The sequence below is a fragment of the Uranotaenia lowii genome, chromosome 2 (genome assembly GCF_029784155.1).
Source record: "Uranotaenia lowii strain MFRU-FL chromosome 2, ASM2978415v1, whole genome shotgun sequence".
Lineage (NCBI taxonomy): Eukaryota > Metazoa > Arthropoda > Insecta > Diptera > Culicidae > Uranotaenia > Uranotaenia lowii.
The window spans coordinates 110,107,934-110,122,634 of record NC_073692.1 but is presented as its reverse complement, the minus strand read 5'-3'; the positions used below and the strand labels follow the sequence as shown (position 1 = coordinate 110,122,634).

At 40.5% G+C, this 14,701-nt stretch overlaps 1 protein-coding gene across 1 annotated transcript; it reads right to left on the bottom strand.

Annotated features, from left to right (window-relative positions):
• Positions 1-8,525: 8,525 nt before the first annotated feature.
• LOC129741767 (uncharacterized) lies at positions 8,526-13,610 on the bottom strand. The gene has a single exon (XM_055733552.1). It carries the CDS (start codon positions 13,608-13,610, stop codon positions 8,526-8,528), a length of 5,085 nt encoding a protein of 1,694 aa, XP_055589527.1.
• Between the last annotated feature and the right edge of the window lie 1,091 nt (positions 13,611-14,701).

Below are 14,701 nucleotides of genomic sequence, written 5' to 3'. Positions count from 1 at the left end.
AGAATGCATGTGAGCACATATTTTGGCAGAAACTGCGGTGAATCCGTGCACCCATGGTGGATAACCAACGTACAAAAAAAAACAGAACGGACCAGTGCACAGTAAAGTACTTTAAGAGTGGTGGTATCACTGAATCCTTATGTGTGGCGTACGATGAATCCTAGCACTGTTTTAGCTTTAGCCATGGTCAAAGCTAGGTGACCCTTAAACGTGAGCGATTTGTCCAGAATCACGCTAAGGTCCCTCATAGATTCAACCTTCTCAAGCACAAAATCACCCGGTAGGTAACTATGCGTTATCTCTGTTCTGCTCCTGGAGAAAGTCAAGATTTTACATTTTCCTAGATTCGTCTCTATTACATTCACTCGACACCAAATCATAAGTTCATCCAGATCTTGTTAAAGTGAAACACAGTCTTCATAATCTGTGCTGGTGCGATACAACTTTAAATCGTCGGCGCAGAATATTATTTCCGAATCGATCAGTACGCAAAGGTCGTTCATATAGAGATTAAATAGCAATGGGCCCAAGTGACTTCCTTGGGGAACTCCAGAAGGAACGGCGAAGGTTGTGGATTTGATGTGACCCTGGCTGACGAATGCGGTTCTGTCTTGAAGGTATGACTCTAGCCACATGATCAGCCATTTGGAGAATCCGATAGAGTCAAGCTTATCGATAAGTAGTTTGTGCGGGAGCCGATCGAACGCTTTGGCGAAATCCACATAAATTGCGTCGAATTGTTTCTTATCGGATAGAGATCTACTAATGAACGGAACAATCATCAAGTTAGTTATTGTTGATCTCTTTTAACGGAAACCATGTTGGCATTCTGCGATGATACACTGCCGGCCAAAAGTTTGGGATCACCCGCTAAAAAACATGCAAATTTTGATCGTTCATAACTCAGCCGTCTTAGGACACATTGCAAATCTTCTGATCTTATTTGAAAGATAATGAGCAATAGCTATTTCGGAGGTATTTTGCTCATAAATAACGTTTTAGTTTTGCCCCTAAAACTTAAACTAAAGTTAGAACATTTTCAAAAAATCTCACTCAACATTCAAAGCCGATCATCTCGCGATAGGGTGAACCAAATTTCAAAATTTGAGTTGCATTAGAATCTTTATTCTATACTTCTCAAAACACAATCAAAAAATTTTGTGCACAAATTTAAGAATATACTTTTAATTAATTAAATAGACACTTAAGTTATCGTTCAAAAGTTTGGGATCACCCTCAGTATGGTGTATCGGCCAAAAGTTTGGGACCATTCTTTTAAAAACATTCAAATTTATCTCATTCATATCTTTCTCATCTAACGTTGTATTGCAGTTCTGAAGGGTGCATTTAAAAGCTTAGGATTTGTTGTTTTTTTTCATAAATTCATAAAAAAAATATATTTTAAATCCATAACCATAAAAAAATTAGAATCATAAGTGTAAATTTTCAAAAAAAAAACTATTAATTTCAGGTAAATTTTTTATGGTTATCACTTTAAAATATAATTTTTGTATGAATTTATAAAAGAACAATAATTCCTAAGCTTTTAAATGCACCCTTCAGATCTGCAATTCGACGTTAGATGAGAATGATATGAATGAGATAAATTTGCATGTTTTTAAAAGAATGATCCCAAACTTTTGGCCGATACACCATACTGAGGGGTGATCCCAAACTTTTGAACGATATCTTAAGTGTCTATTTTATTAATTAAGTAAAAGTACATTCTTAAATTTGTGCACAAAATTTTTTGATTATGTTTTGAGAAGTATAGAATAAGGATTCTAATGCAACTTAAATTTTGAAATTTGGTTCACCTTATCGCGAGATGATCGGCTTTGAATATTGAGTGCAATTTTTTGAAAATGTTCTAATTTCTGGTTCATTATTTCTGGGCAAAATACCTCCGAAATAGCTATTGCTCATTATCTTTCAAATGAGATCATAATATTTGCAATATGTTCTAAGACGGCTGAGATATGAACGATCAAAATTTGCATGTTTTTGAGCGAATGATCCCAAACATTTGGCCGGCAGTGTATGTGATGAAACTGAACTCATTTTATTGAAGATTATCAATTCAAATACCTTTGCTAAGCCGTTCAGAATTGATATACCTCGATAGTTTTCAACAAGATAAATGTTACCAGATTTATGAATAGGTGAGATAGCTGCAGTTTTCCAGAGTAAACATTTGTACCGTGTTTATCATCATCACCTGTCATCAAGAACCATCGATCTTTTATTCGATTGCGAATTGACCAAAGCATGTGGAGAACCAAATCGAAAAGTGTTTTGGTTCTGCTTGGTGCAGTGGATCGTTCCGATCCACAAAACTTTACCCTGTCAGAAGATCCGAAGGTTAATTTCAACAATTATAAAGATACAATGCACGTGCCAGACTTCCGTAGCTAGATCAAAAACACGACCTTACTGCTCGAGAGATGAGTTCAAACTGAAATCGTAAAACCTTTCCCATTTTTTGACGAAGGTATCCAGTCCAAAATTAAAGCAAAATACACAATACGAGCAACTTTTCACTAGATTTAAGTTTATGCTAAAATCCACACCAGTAACTTCCTCTTGAGCCCTTTCAAATAAATAAATGGAAAACTTCCCTCGATATACATACATACAAAGGAGGTTCACATTCAAAACTTTAAGCGGTTGGGGGCATAGTCTCGGAAAAAAATTGTACCGTTATCCGGGGTGATATTGATAAATTTTTTCAACAATTTTCGACATTTTTTTCTGTGAAGGGGAATGTGGCATGTTTTATATTTTTAAAACCAGTACTGGACTCCTTTGGACGAAAAACATGGTTGCAGAAATTGATTAGACCACTTTTAATTTGATTAAAAAATCGATTTCGTCTCTGTTTTTAATTTGCTGCTTTGGGGTAATCAGTCTCTATTTTGAAGGTTTTAGCGAGTTTTCTTGATCATAAAGGATACAAAACACCTTCATAATATTTACAAATGCTAGTTTATCAATTTTACTTTGCTTTTGAATGTTTTCTTTCAAAATCATTTATAATCGAAAAAAGAACTAATATGGTGCATACATTTAGGGACAAAAATTAAAATCATTGCTTAATAGTTTGAGCTACATAATACAAGTGTAATTTTACCTTTACACATTCCTCTAGGCCCTCTCACTATTTCCATTTACATTTTTTCTTCAAAATTAACTATTTGATAGGGCTCCTATCCATCTGTCTAATACAGGATTACTCTTGAAAAATTTCTATATTTGTTAAATATTAAAAATGTATCACTAAATGACTTATAAAATAGCACTAAATAGCCTTGGAAAAAATAGATAGTTTAAGATTTTGAAATAACGTTTTTTCTAACAGAAAAAAAATTCAAATACAAACCAAGTTCTGTCAATTTGATACTAAATTAATAGGCTTTCAAACGTAGGAAACAGTTTTCAAACTATAGTCTGAGTTATTGATGATAATGTGCAAAAATTTATTGTTGGTCAAAGTTACCCCGGTGATCAAAGTTACCCCATTTTACGATAATTACAATTAAACTCGGTTATTTCTCAAGTGATTTTCATTCGAATTTCTCGCACAAGCAAGTTTTTACATAGGCAGATAATTTTTTTTTATTGAAAAACACCTTCCTGTCTCAAAAGAGTAGAGATTACAGAAAAAAACCAACCGATGTTATTAAGTCATCATATCAAAAACTCAGTTCCGATTATGTAAGAAGTTTTTTTTTCCTGTAGAATAACGGTCTCTCAAACATTCCAACCATTCGACAAAACAACAGAACTTGATGTCTTCATATCTACAACCTACCGACAAAGGCTGTTTGAGCTTAAATTTTTGTTACTTTCCACCGAGATTCTGCTGTCAATTACGGGAAAGTCAATTACCAAAGTCTATACACTTATCCCAATCGACCGATTTGAAACAATGACGTTTCCTCCTCGTAGTTCACTCATCGATGAACAAACAGAACCGAAAAACCCTCCACAAACACCCATCGAACGGATCTTCGCTTCCCCTGAGGTGCCCTCAACATCTACCTGTTTCAGGCATCAATCTCACCTTTGGATGCATTCGGGATAAAGGGCTAAATATCCGTCATCATCCGTGGGGCCCAACATTGAAATACCCTGAGCCCCGGCTCCCCTACAACGGACGACCAAACTCGAATGAAGCGATTTACATAGCACAAATATTTGAACACTCTTTGACTTCATCATCGTCATTGCCTGCATTCTCATATGAGTTCGGAATGAATGACGGGATCCGAAAGGACACCCTCGATTCCCATAAACTTGCATAGCTCATAAAATGCATACTGCTGCAACAACTCAAAGATGCCAGGAGTGCCGTTATGTCACACACCGCGAGTTTATCGATGAGCGCAGTACAAATGGTGGGGGTTTTTTTCGCTTGAAATTTGAAAAAAAAAAATGAACTTAGTTTATGTGTGATCTTGTACTGCTAAAAGGAACAGGAGGGAAATAACTTTTGACTGTTTTCAACTGTTCCGTGATAATTTTCAATTACATTCAGGTAGGAGTTTCGTGTTGTTTTGTTTATCATTGCCATTTTTAAGAGCCTCTCAATAAAACACGACATAGCATTCCGTAAATTTTCGCGTTCGTCTAGATTTTATTCCTTTCAAATCATTTATCCTCAAAGTTTCTTAAGGATTTTCTAAAAATACTCTTTCGATGTTCGGTAAATGGGTTGGCTCCAAATAGCAGTAAAAACATAATATCCCACCCCCAGTCCGATTTGTTCGCGACTGATTTTCTATTCGGATAACAAAATCCGAAAATTCGATTAGCAATAAAACTTGCCCATTTTCAGAAAACATGCCAAACAAAAATTAAATTTACGGCCACCATAACGTGAACCGATGGATTAGGTTTTATTCTTCAATTTCTTTGATCCGAACTAAGAGAAAAAAAAATCGCATCACATCCCGATTTTCTCCCATCGATAAATTTAAGGCGGACTGTAAATCTTTCACTTATCTCATCAAATCGTAGATCATCGGGAATGCCATCAAAAATCGGCGCTTCTCGCGGAATATGCGCTTTTGGGGATTTGAACCATACTTGAATTGTGAAACGTGACGTCAAAAAAGCTGTCGTGAGAAAGAAAATCAAAATGTTTAAACTTAAATTGAGCTGCCAAGAAACAATGTTGCTAAAGTCCCTTCCGCAAGACACTTGTTTGATTCCGTCAAAGAATTTCCTCGATGATACTTTCCCAGAATGGCATAAAAACTTCAAATGAGCACAAATCACAATCAACATACCGATGAACTAAATATTTACTCACCTATCCGCACCTTTCCTTGGAAAAGCAATGCACACGCACATATTTCTCGGACTTAAACAACAAACGGATGCGGCCTTAAAGTCCGAACAAGAGTACTCTTGCGGATGGAAGATTTCCTTTAAGACAAACCGCTCTTGGAAGTCAGTCTCTTGATCATTTCCTCACGTGAGCTGATGTTCTACGAATGCAGCGCATATTTTTTCCTCCATTCTGTCAGCTGCCTGTCGTTTGGATGAAATATAGCTATGTGCTTTAACTATAAAATATTTTCTCATATAGTCGGTTGATTAGCGGCTAGGGGGCTCAAGCTTAAGGGGTGTCTTTCTGGATGAAATAAATATTTTCCCTTTTTTTTAGAAAATTTAACACATCCTGTGACACTCTGTTGAATGCAATTTGAAAATAGATTGTATAAAATTTTAAAATAAAAAAAAATTGTTCCAATTTTATTGAACAACACTAACGTCAGCCAAACTTAATGATAGTGTAGCTAAGCGAAGTAGGTCAAGATTGATACCGCATTCTCATGCGGTATCAATCATTTCATTCACTAAACTATCAACAGTTCCAAGCAGTCAGATGGTTCCGATGCGTGACTTTACACATATGAAGAACTATTAGGCCGGTTGATCTTTTCCTCAGTCCAGTTTAGATCAATTTACTGCGCCTGATACTGTTTCTGGAAACAGGCTAAATAGACAAGAGAAGACAAAAAATAAGAAAGAAGAAAGGAGAAAGAAGAAAGAAGAAAGAAGAAAGAAAAAAGAAGAAAAAAGAAAGAAGAAAGAAGAAAGAAGAAAGAAGAAAGAAGAAAGAAGAAAGAAGAAAGAAGAAAGAAGAAAGAAGAAAGAAGACAGAAGACAGAAGAAAGAAGAAAGAAGAAAAAAGAAAGAAGAAAGAAGAAAGAAGAAAGAAGAAAGAAGAAAGAAGAAAGAAGAAAGAAGAAAGAAGAAAGAAGACAGAAGACAGAAGACAGAAGACAGAAGACAGAAGACAGAAGACAGAAGACAGAAGACAGAAGACAGAAGACAGAAGACAGAAGACAGAAGACAGAAGACAGAAGACAGAAGACAGAAGACAGAAGACAGAAGACAGAAGACAGAAGACAGAAGACAGAAGATAGAAGACAGAAGACAGAAGACAGAAGACAGAAGACAGAAGACAGAAGACAGAAGACAGAAGACAGAAGACAGAAGACAGAAGACAGAAGACAGAAGACAGAAGACAGAAGACAGAAGACAGAAGACAGAAGACAGAAGACAGAAGACAGAAGACAGAAGACAGAAGACAGAAGACAGAAGACAGAAGACAGAAGACAGAAGACAGAAGACAGAAGACAGAAGACAGAAGACAGTCAAAGCCAGTCAAAGACAGTCAAAGACACTCAAAGAAGACAGTCCAAAACAACAGAAATAGTCATAGACAGTCAAAGAAGACAGCCAAAGGAAGTCGAAGGAAGTCAAAGACAGTTAAAGACAGTCAAAGACAGTCAAAGACAGTGAAAGACCATCAAAAGCAGTCAAAGACAGTCAAAGACAGTTAAAGCCAGTCAAAGAAAGTCGAATACAGTCAAAGATAGTCAAAGACAGTCAAATATAGTCAAAATAGTCGAAGACAGTCAGACTTTCAAAGACGATTAAAAACAGGCAAAAATAGTCAAAGACTGTTATAGATAGTCAAAGACAGTCAAAGAGAGTCAAAGACATTCAAAGACAGTCAAAGGCCTTCGAAGACAGTCAAAGACATTGGAAGACATTGGAGGACATTGGAAGACAATGAAAGACATTCAATGACCGTCAAAGACAATATAAGGCAGTCAAAGACAGTCAAAGACAGTCAAAGACAGTCAAAGACAATATAAGGCAGTCAAAGGCAGTAAACAATAGTCAAAGACAGTCAAAGACAGTTATAGACAGTTAAAGACAGTAACAGACAGTTAAAGACAGTCAAAGACAATCAAAGACAGTCAAAGATAGTCAAAGACAGTCAAAGACATTCAAAGACAGTCAAACGCAGTCAAAGACAGTCGACGGCAGTCAAAGACATCCAAAAAAAAAAGACAGTCAAAGGCAATTAAAGCCAGTCAAAGACAGTCAAGGACAGTCAAAGACAGTCAAAGACAGTCAAAGACAATCAAAGACAGTCAAAAACAGTCAAAGACAGTCAAAGACATTCAAAGACAGTCAAAGACAATCAAAGCCAGTCAAAGGCAGTCAAAAACAAGCAAAGAATACAATCAAAAAACAACAAAAATAGTCAGAGACAGTCAAAGAAGACATTCAAAGAAAGTCGAAGAAAGTCAAATACAGTCAAAGACAGTTAAAGCCAGTCAAAGACAGTCGAAGACAGTCAAACATAGTCAAAGACAATCAAAGACAGTCAAATACCGTCAAAGACAGTCAATGTTCTGGGATGGGATCGTACCTTGGGTTGGTTCTGCGGTTCCGCGGGATCGTACCTTGGGTGGACTTGGGTTGGTTCTGCGGTTCCGCGGGATCGTACCTCGGGTGGACTGTATGCGGCTTGGGTAAGTACTTCGCGCTTCTTTGGCTTGGCGAAACTAAGAGTTTCTCCGGTTGGGATTGGGGCTTGCTCGCCTTCAAATGACAAACTACCACTCAAGGGAAAAACATTTATTGACTCTACTACGTATATTTAAACGAAAGGTTACATTTAGCGACTGTTCTTTACTGGTTCTGAATTTATTCTAATTTTAAGATGGCTTTCTAGGTTTCTATGAACTGATGATGGCATTGTTAACATAAAAGGTGTCTAGTATACAATAATTATGATGATGATGATGATGATGATATGGAAACGTGTATGTGTGTGTGTGTATTAGAGTGTATATTAGTTCTTCGAGCTGGGCTCTCTTCATCCGACAGCATGGCTGAGTATTTAGGAGGTCGACAGGTCCTCAATGTAGAGCATAAACATCCCCGCACTCCCTGAAATCTCTCGAGTTTCTGAAATGAGAAAGAAGAATGCCCCTCGAACACACCTTGGATCTTCGTAACGACTCAAATGCCAGATTCATCTACAACAGGTTGAAGCCTCGGGGGAAGTAGACATATTTTCTCTACCGCTCGCGTTGTTGTTCCATTTGCCGTTTTCAGCGTTACCACACGTACTACTCCATCTGTTCCAGGATGCACGTCGGTAATACGTCCCGTTCTCCAACGTAGAGGTGGCAGGTTTTCATCTCGGATGACTACAAGCTGTCCAACCTTAATTGGAACTGCCTGTTTCCATCTCTTCGTTCTTCCTTGAAGCTGCGACAAATATTCCTTTCTCCAACGTGTCCAAAATGCTGGAGCCGCTGCTGATTCAGCTGAAAGTTGTTCAACCTATTAGTAGGTGCTTCAGTCCAATCGTGTTCCGGAAGTTGCAGAAGTGGTCTGCCCACTAGAAAATGTCCAGGAGTTAAAGGTGCTAAGTCGTTGGGGTCCTCTGATAACGGGGTCAATGGTCTGGAGTTAAGACAAGCCTCAATTTTTATAAAAAGCGTGTTGAGATCTTCGTATGACGCTGCATTTTCTCCCATAACCTTCATCAGATGTCGTTTCGCAGATTTGACTGCCGCCTCCCATAATCCTCCAAAATGAGGAGCTGCAGGCGGATTAAAGTGCCATTGAATTCCTTGCTCAGCACATTTTCCGACGATTTCCCGATGATAGTCCTTGCTGTGGAGCTTCTCTAATAAATGCTTCATCTGATTTCTTGCCCCAACGAAATTTGTCCCGTTGTCAGAATACAGATCTGTAGGTATCGATCTTCGGCCGATAAAACGCTCGAGTGCCTGAATAAATTTTTCAGTAGACATATCAGTAACCAATTCCAGGTGAATCGCTTTGGTACAAAGGCAAACGAAAAGAGCTCCGTAAGCCTTAACAGCCGGTCGACGAGGCCCTGGGCGAACGTAGATAGGTCCGAAGTAGTCCACTCCAGCCTTAGAAAAAGGAGGTGAAACTGTTACTCGAGCTGCCGGTAGTTCTCCCATAAACTGCTCCACGGTCTTGGGTTTCTGTCGATAACATCTTAAGCAATTGTGTACCACTTGTCTAACAATACTGCGTCCTCCAAGCGGCCAATACTGCAATCTAATTGTAGCAAGTAAAAACTGAGGAGCCGCATGCAACATTTTCAGATGGTAGTGTTCTAGGAGGAGTCGCGTGAATGGGTGTCTAGCTGGCAACACAATTGGGTGTTTTACGTCTACAGTCTCGTTGGAGTTGGCTAGTCTCCCGCCAAGGCGAATTAGATTATCCAAACCAATTTTTGGAGTGTACCACTTTAATGCCGAAGTTCTAGGTAACTCCGTTCCCTTGGATAGTGCCTTCCATTCGTCCCTAAACGCCTCCTGTTGAATACAACGAATGACTGCGAATTCTGCTTCCTTCAATTCTTTTGTGCTGAGATGACCTTTGGAAACAACCTTATTTTTACAAAGGCTCCCTTTCAATCGGATCCAATAAGCTGTAGCACGAATGAGCTTGATAAACGACGAAAATTTCTTGCAGTAGTAATATCCAAATTCTTCATCGTATTTAATAACATTATGTGCGGCAGTTTTCCGAGCTTCCTTTTTAACGTGTTCGTCGCTTGACCTTTCCGTCTGATGTGGCCAACAACCTTCATCTAGTTGCAGCCACTCCGGACCTTCCCACCATAGTTTGTCCTCTCGAATTTGATCGGGAGTTATACCACGAGATATCAAATCTGCCGGATTCTGATCTCCAGGAACGTGTCTCCAAGGGTGCCTTTCCGTAACCTTCTGTATTTTTGATACTCTATTGGCGACATACGTTGACCATGTTGATGGGATGTGCTTCAACCATTGGAGCACACATGTTGAATCAGTCCAGAAATGAAGGGAAATTTGAAATTTAAAAGTGCTCTGAATATTTTCTGCTAACTCAGCCGCCTTTAACGCTCCACATAGTTCCAATCGCGGTATTGACTGTGTTTTAAGAGGTGATACCCTTGATTTTGAAGTGAGGAGTCTGACGATGAAGTTTCCATATTGGTCGCTGCTTCGCAGATAAGCACATGCTCCGTATGCCTTTTCGGATGCGTCAGAAAAGACGTGCAACTCTCGTTCAACCGCATTTGAAATCAGCGTGCACCTTGGAATCCGTAAATCATTCAATTGATGAAGTTGATTGTAGAAACTCCGCCAGGTTTCATCAATGATTCGAGGTATTGGTAGATCCCAATCTAATTTCTTGCCATTCTCGTCTTCAATACACCAAAGCTGCTGCATCATGATTTTTGCGGTTGTTATGACTGCTCCAATCAGTCCCAATGGATCAAACAGTGTCGCGATTACAGACAAGACCTTCCGTTTTGTCTGGGGCTCCTTAACTCCGATGGACTTTATGATGAATTGGAACCTGAACGTATCCGTCCTTGGTTGCCATACTAGTCCGAGCGTTTTTACCTTTGGATCGGGATCGAGATCAATCTCTTCGCCTGCAGTTAACGCTAAATACTCATCAGGTAAATCTTCCAAGACCTGCCGCGAATTCGAAGCAAACTTTCGAAGGTTGAATCCACCACGTTCTGTTATTCTTCTCAATTCACGGCTTAGTAAAACTCCTTCTAACTCATCGTCGGTTCCTGTGAGCACGTCATCCATGTACACGTCTTCAATCAATACCTTGGCTGCCTTGGGAAAACGTAATTCTTCATCCATTGCTAGTTGTTTCAAAACTCTGGTAGCTAGAAACGGCGCGGGTTTGGTCCCATACGTTACGGTGGTTAGTTCGTAAGTTTTAACTTCCTCGGTTGGATCTTCTCGCCACAAAATACTCTGCAAGGGTTTGTCCGCATCGCTAATGTGAATTTGTCGAAACATTTTTTCAACGTCAGCGACGATCATGAACTGCTTCGTTCGGCTTCTTAGGATGGTTGACCGGAGATCATCCTGGATTACCGGTCCCGCTAGTAAAATATCGTTGAGTGACTTGCCACTTGATGTCGAACACGAAGCGTCGAATACAACTCGAAGTTTGGTGGTAGTGCTCGATTCCTTAATCACCGGATGGTGCGGTAAATAACAGCGTACTCGTCCTGCATCTAGGGTCTCATCTATCTTCCGCATATGCCCAAGCTTCAGATAGTCGGCTAAAAAATGAGTATACTGTTGGCGCATCTCTGGCTCCCTTGCCAGTCGACGCTCTAGGCTTTGAAGACGTCGGTAAGCGATATCCCTTGAATCGCCAATGCTTGGAAATACGTCTTCATCCTTGGGAAGGCTCACTGTGTATCTACCATCCGATCCTCTGCGCACCGTGCGCACAAATTGCTCCTCACAGCGCGACTCGTTGGGTGAATAATTTTGAAGAGGCTCCAGCTCTTCACAAATCCAAAATCGAGTTAAGATTTCATCCAAATCTTGTGAGACAGCGGTGTTACATACGGTTTGCGAAGAATTCTGCCAGTTGTCTACAACTCCAGATACCACCCATCCAAATATCGATTCGGTCAGCGTTGGCAGTCCCTCTCCTAGTCGAATTTTGTTTCCGGTTTGAAAGAACTCAAAGAAATCCTGTATCCCAAGAACTAGATCAATAGACTTTGATTTACAATAGGATGGATCGGCAAGATTAACTCCTGGTGGAAGTTTCCAATTGGAAGTATCGACGGTAGCTGTAGGAAGATCAGCTGTAACCTTAGGAAGGACGAGAAAATCCATTTTTCTGCTAAAGCTGGACGTTCTGGATCGAATCAAAGCTGAAACCTGGTGCTTGACGTGGCTGTTTGCTTGACCAATACCGACTACCGAGATATTTATTGATTTCCGCTGCACTCCCAACCGTTGACAAAGTGTTTCTGTCATGAAGTTACACTCAGAACCGGAGTCCAAAAGCGCTCTGGCCGGGTAACTGAATCCAGTACAATCTTCTACCAGGACGACAGCTGTAGCCAATAGCATTGTTGAGTTGGACCTTCTAGCTGTGTTTGCAGAGGTAGTTCCGGTTGATGATGATTCCCCAACGTACTCGGCCCGCTCAGCACCTCGTTGCCCCATGGAAGTTTCAGTGACGGCGGAATGTGCGACTCTATTCTCGGCGTGAAAACACAGCAAAGTGTGATGTTTCCCTCTACAGCTGCGACAAACGTATGTTGACGGACACTTCATTGCGATATGACCTCGTCTAAAACAGTTCCTGCACATACTGTGTTTTCGAATAAGTTGTTCCCTCTCTGCAACCGACAAATTATTGAAAGCCAGACATTGATGGAGAAGATGGTCTTCAGGGCATGCAATACATCGGCCTGCGGTAAACTGCGAAGCATTGTTGGCCGTTCGGTTTGTGGGCTGCTTCCGAATCCATTGCGGTTGATCTCTTCTTGCATCGGCGTTATTCGAGGACAAGCAGCTCAATACCTTCACTCGTGTCTGGAGGAACTCCGTAAGATCCTTGATCTTGTCCTTCTCCTTGTTAGCAGATACCTCTTCCCATGCTCGACGTGTACTTGGATCTAACCTGGAACCTAGGATTTCCAGCAAGAGTAGGTCTTTGTAATCCTCTGCCTTCACCAGCTGATCCAGCGTTTGAACACTACGTTCAAAGCCTTCCAGGAGTGTTTGTAGCTGAGACGGAGATTCCCTTGGTACATTTGGTAGACTGAACAACGCGCGAACCTGCCTTCGCTTCAGAATCTTGCTATCGTTGTAACGCTTCATGAGGATGTCCCAGGCGACCTGATAATTCACTGCGGTAATGGATAACGGATCGACCAGTGCCTTAGCTTCCCCTGACAGACATCCCTTAAGGTAGTGGAATTTTTCAACGTTGGGAAGATCAGCCTTGGTGTGAATCAGCGAAAGAAACAGGTCTCGGAAACTCAACCACTCATCGATGTCACCGCTGAACGATTGGAGCTTAATCTGGGGTAACTTCACATGTTCGACAGTCGGCAGAAGCGAAGAATCCATGAACCTTGTGGATTGGTGTGATGCAGAGGACTCCTCAAGCTCCTTAATCTTTTCCATGAACACGCCCTTGAGGTTGTAGTACATGTTCACGAAAGTTACGCGTTCCTCATTCACATCACTTGTGTCTGGGTTGTAATCGTCGTGATTCTCGATGTCTTCGATGGTTTCGTTCACCTTCTCCCAAAGTTCGTCCAGTTTCTCGACTCTTACAGCGATTTGTTGCACGGATGTAACGTCTCGAATTGTATCTGCGTAGACTGCGATGGTTTTGAAAAGCTCAATATGGCCTCGGAGTTTTGTTTGGAGCCTTTTCAAAGGCGCCACCTTGGCGACGGATGTAGATGCAGGCATAACTTCGGATATTCACTCACGTGTTTGACAGAACGAGAGAAACGGTGTCAGTATTTGATACGATTGAAGCTTCGGCGTAGAACATACACTGTAGAGCTTAAACTTACTTTTGAGAAAAAATGGTGGCGCTTCTCTACAGGTATGACTCGAGTTCAGCTTCAAAACGACAGAGTTTGATATCGAATCTCTGGGCTTCCAATCTCAGCAAAATCGGGGCGTATCGAGTGGAGAAAAATATTGTTGTAGTTTCTATTCTGAAGTTGGCTTCGGCGTGAAACATATACTGTAGAGCTTAACTTACTTTAAAAAACAGTTTTTGGCGCGTCTCTACAGATGTTGCTCGAACCGTCTTCAGGAATGGCAGTTTATTTCGTATACAAATCTCGGTATCCAATCTCAGCAAATTGGTGCGTTTTGAGAGGAAAATTAACGATGTAGTATTTTTCTTAAACAAGCTTCGGCATAGAACATACACTGTAGAGCTTAACTTACTTTTGAGAAATTATTTTGGCGCTCCTCTACAGGTATGAACAATCGTTGAACAGTGTCGATTTTGAATTGCAACAAAAAAGTAGGGCGACGAAATTTTACATCAATTCACCCCTCGATTCAATCTCATCGATCTCATCTCACCATTGAAAGTCAAATTCAATGTCAAGATCAAGTTCGATCGATGTCAGCGGGTTCACCAATACATGTGTTCGATAGGGCATGCAATCATTCAGTTAGTTTCAGGTTCGGTCGGTAATCGGGTCGGTGATTGGAAAACACGCGGTGTGCGGTTCGAAAAATTACCTCGCGAACGTTCCGTGCAAAATGGTAGTGCGAAAGTACTCCAGAAGTACCAATGGCACTAGGAGCTCAATTATTGGTAAGTGTAGTGGCCGTTTTTCTAGGATACAGTGCGATAATTCCAGAACGATTCCGGAATTGAATTAAGATGGCGGTGGCCCCACGGTTGTTGGTTCATTCAGTGGGATATTGGCTGGGTTTTGGTGTGGTGGTATTAGTGCGAACCGTTGGGCAGAAGATGACGAAAATGCACCGATGCAACGATGCACTCGATTGTGATATTTTTGTTGGTTTGGAAA

Excerpts from the sequence above, each read along its gene's own strand:
- LOC129741767 (XM_055733552.1), bottom strand. The coding sequence starts at position 13,610 with ATGCCTGCATCTACATCCGTCGCCAAGGTGGCGCCTTTGAAAAGGCTC.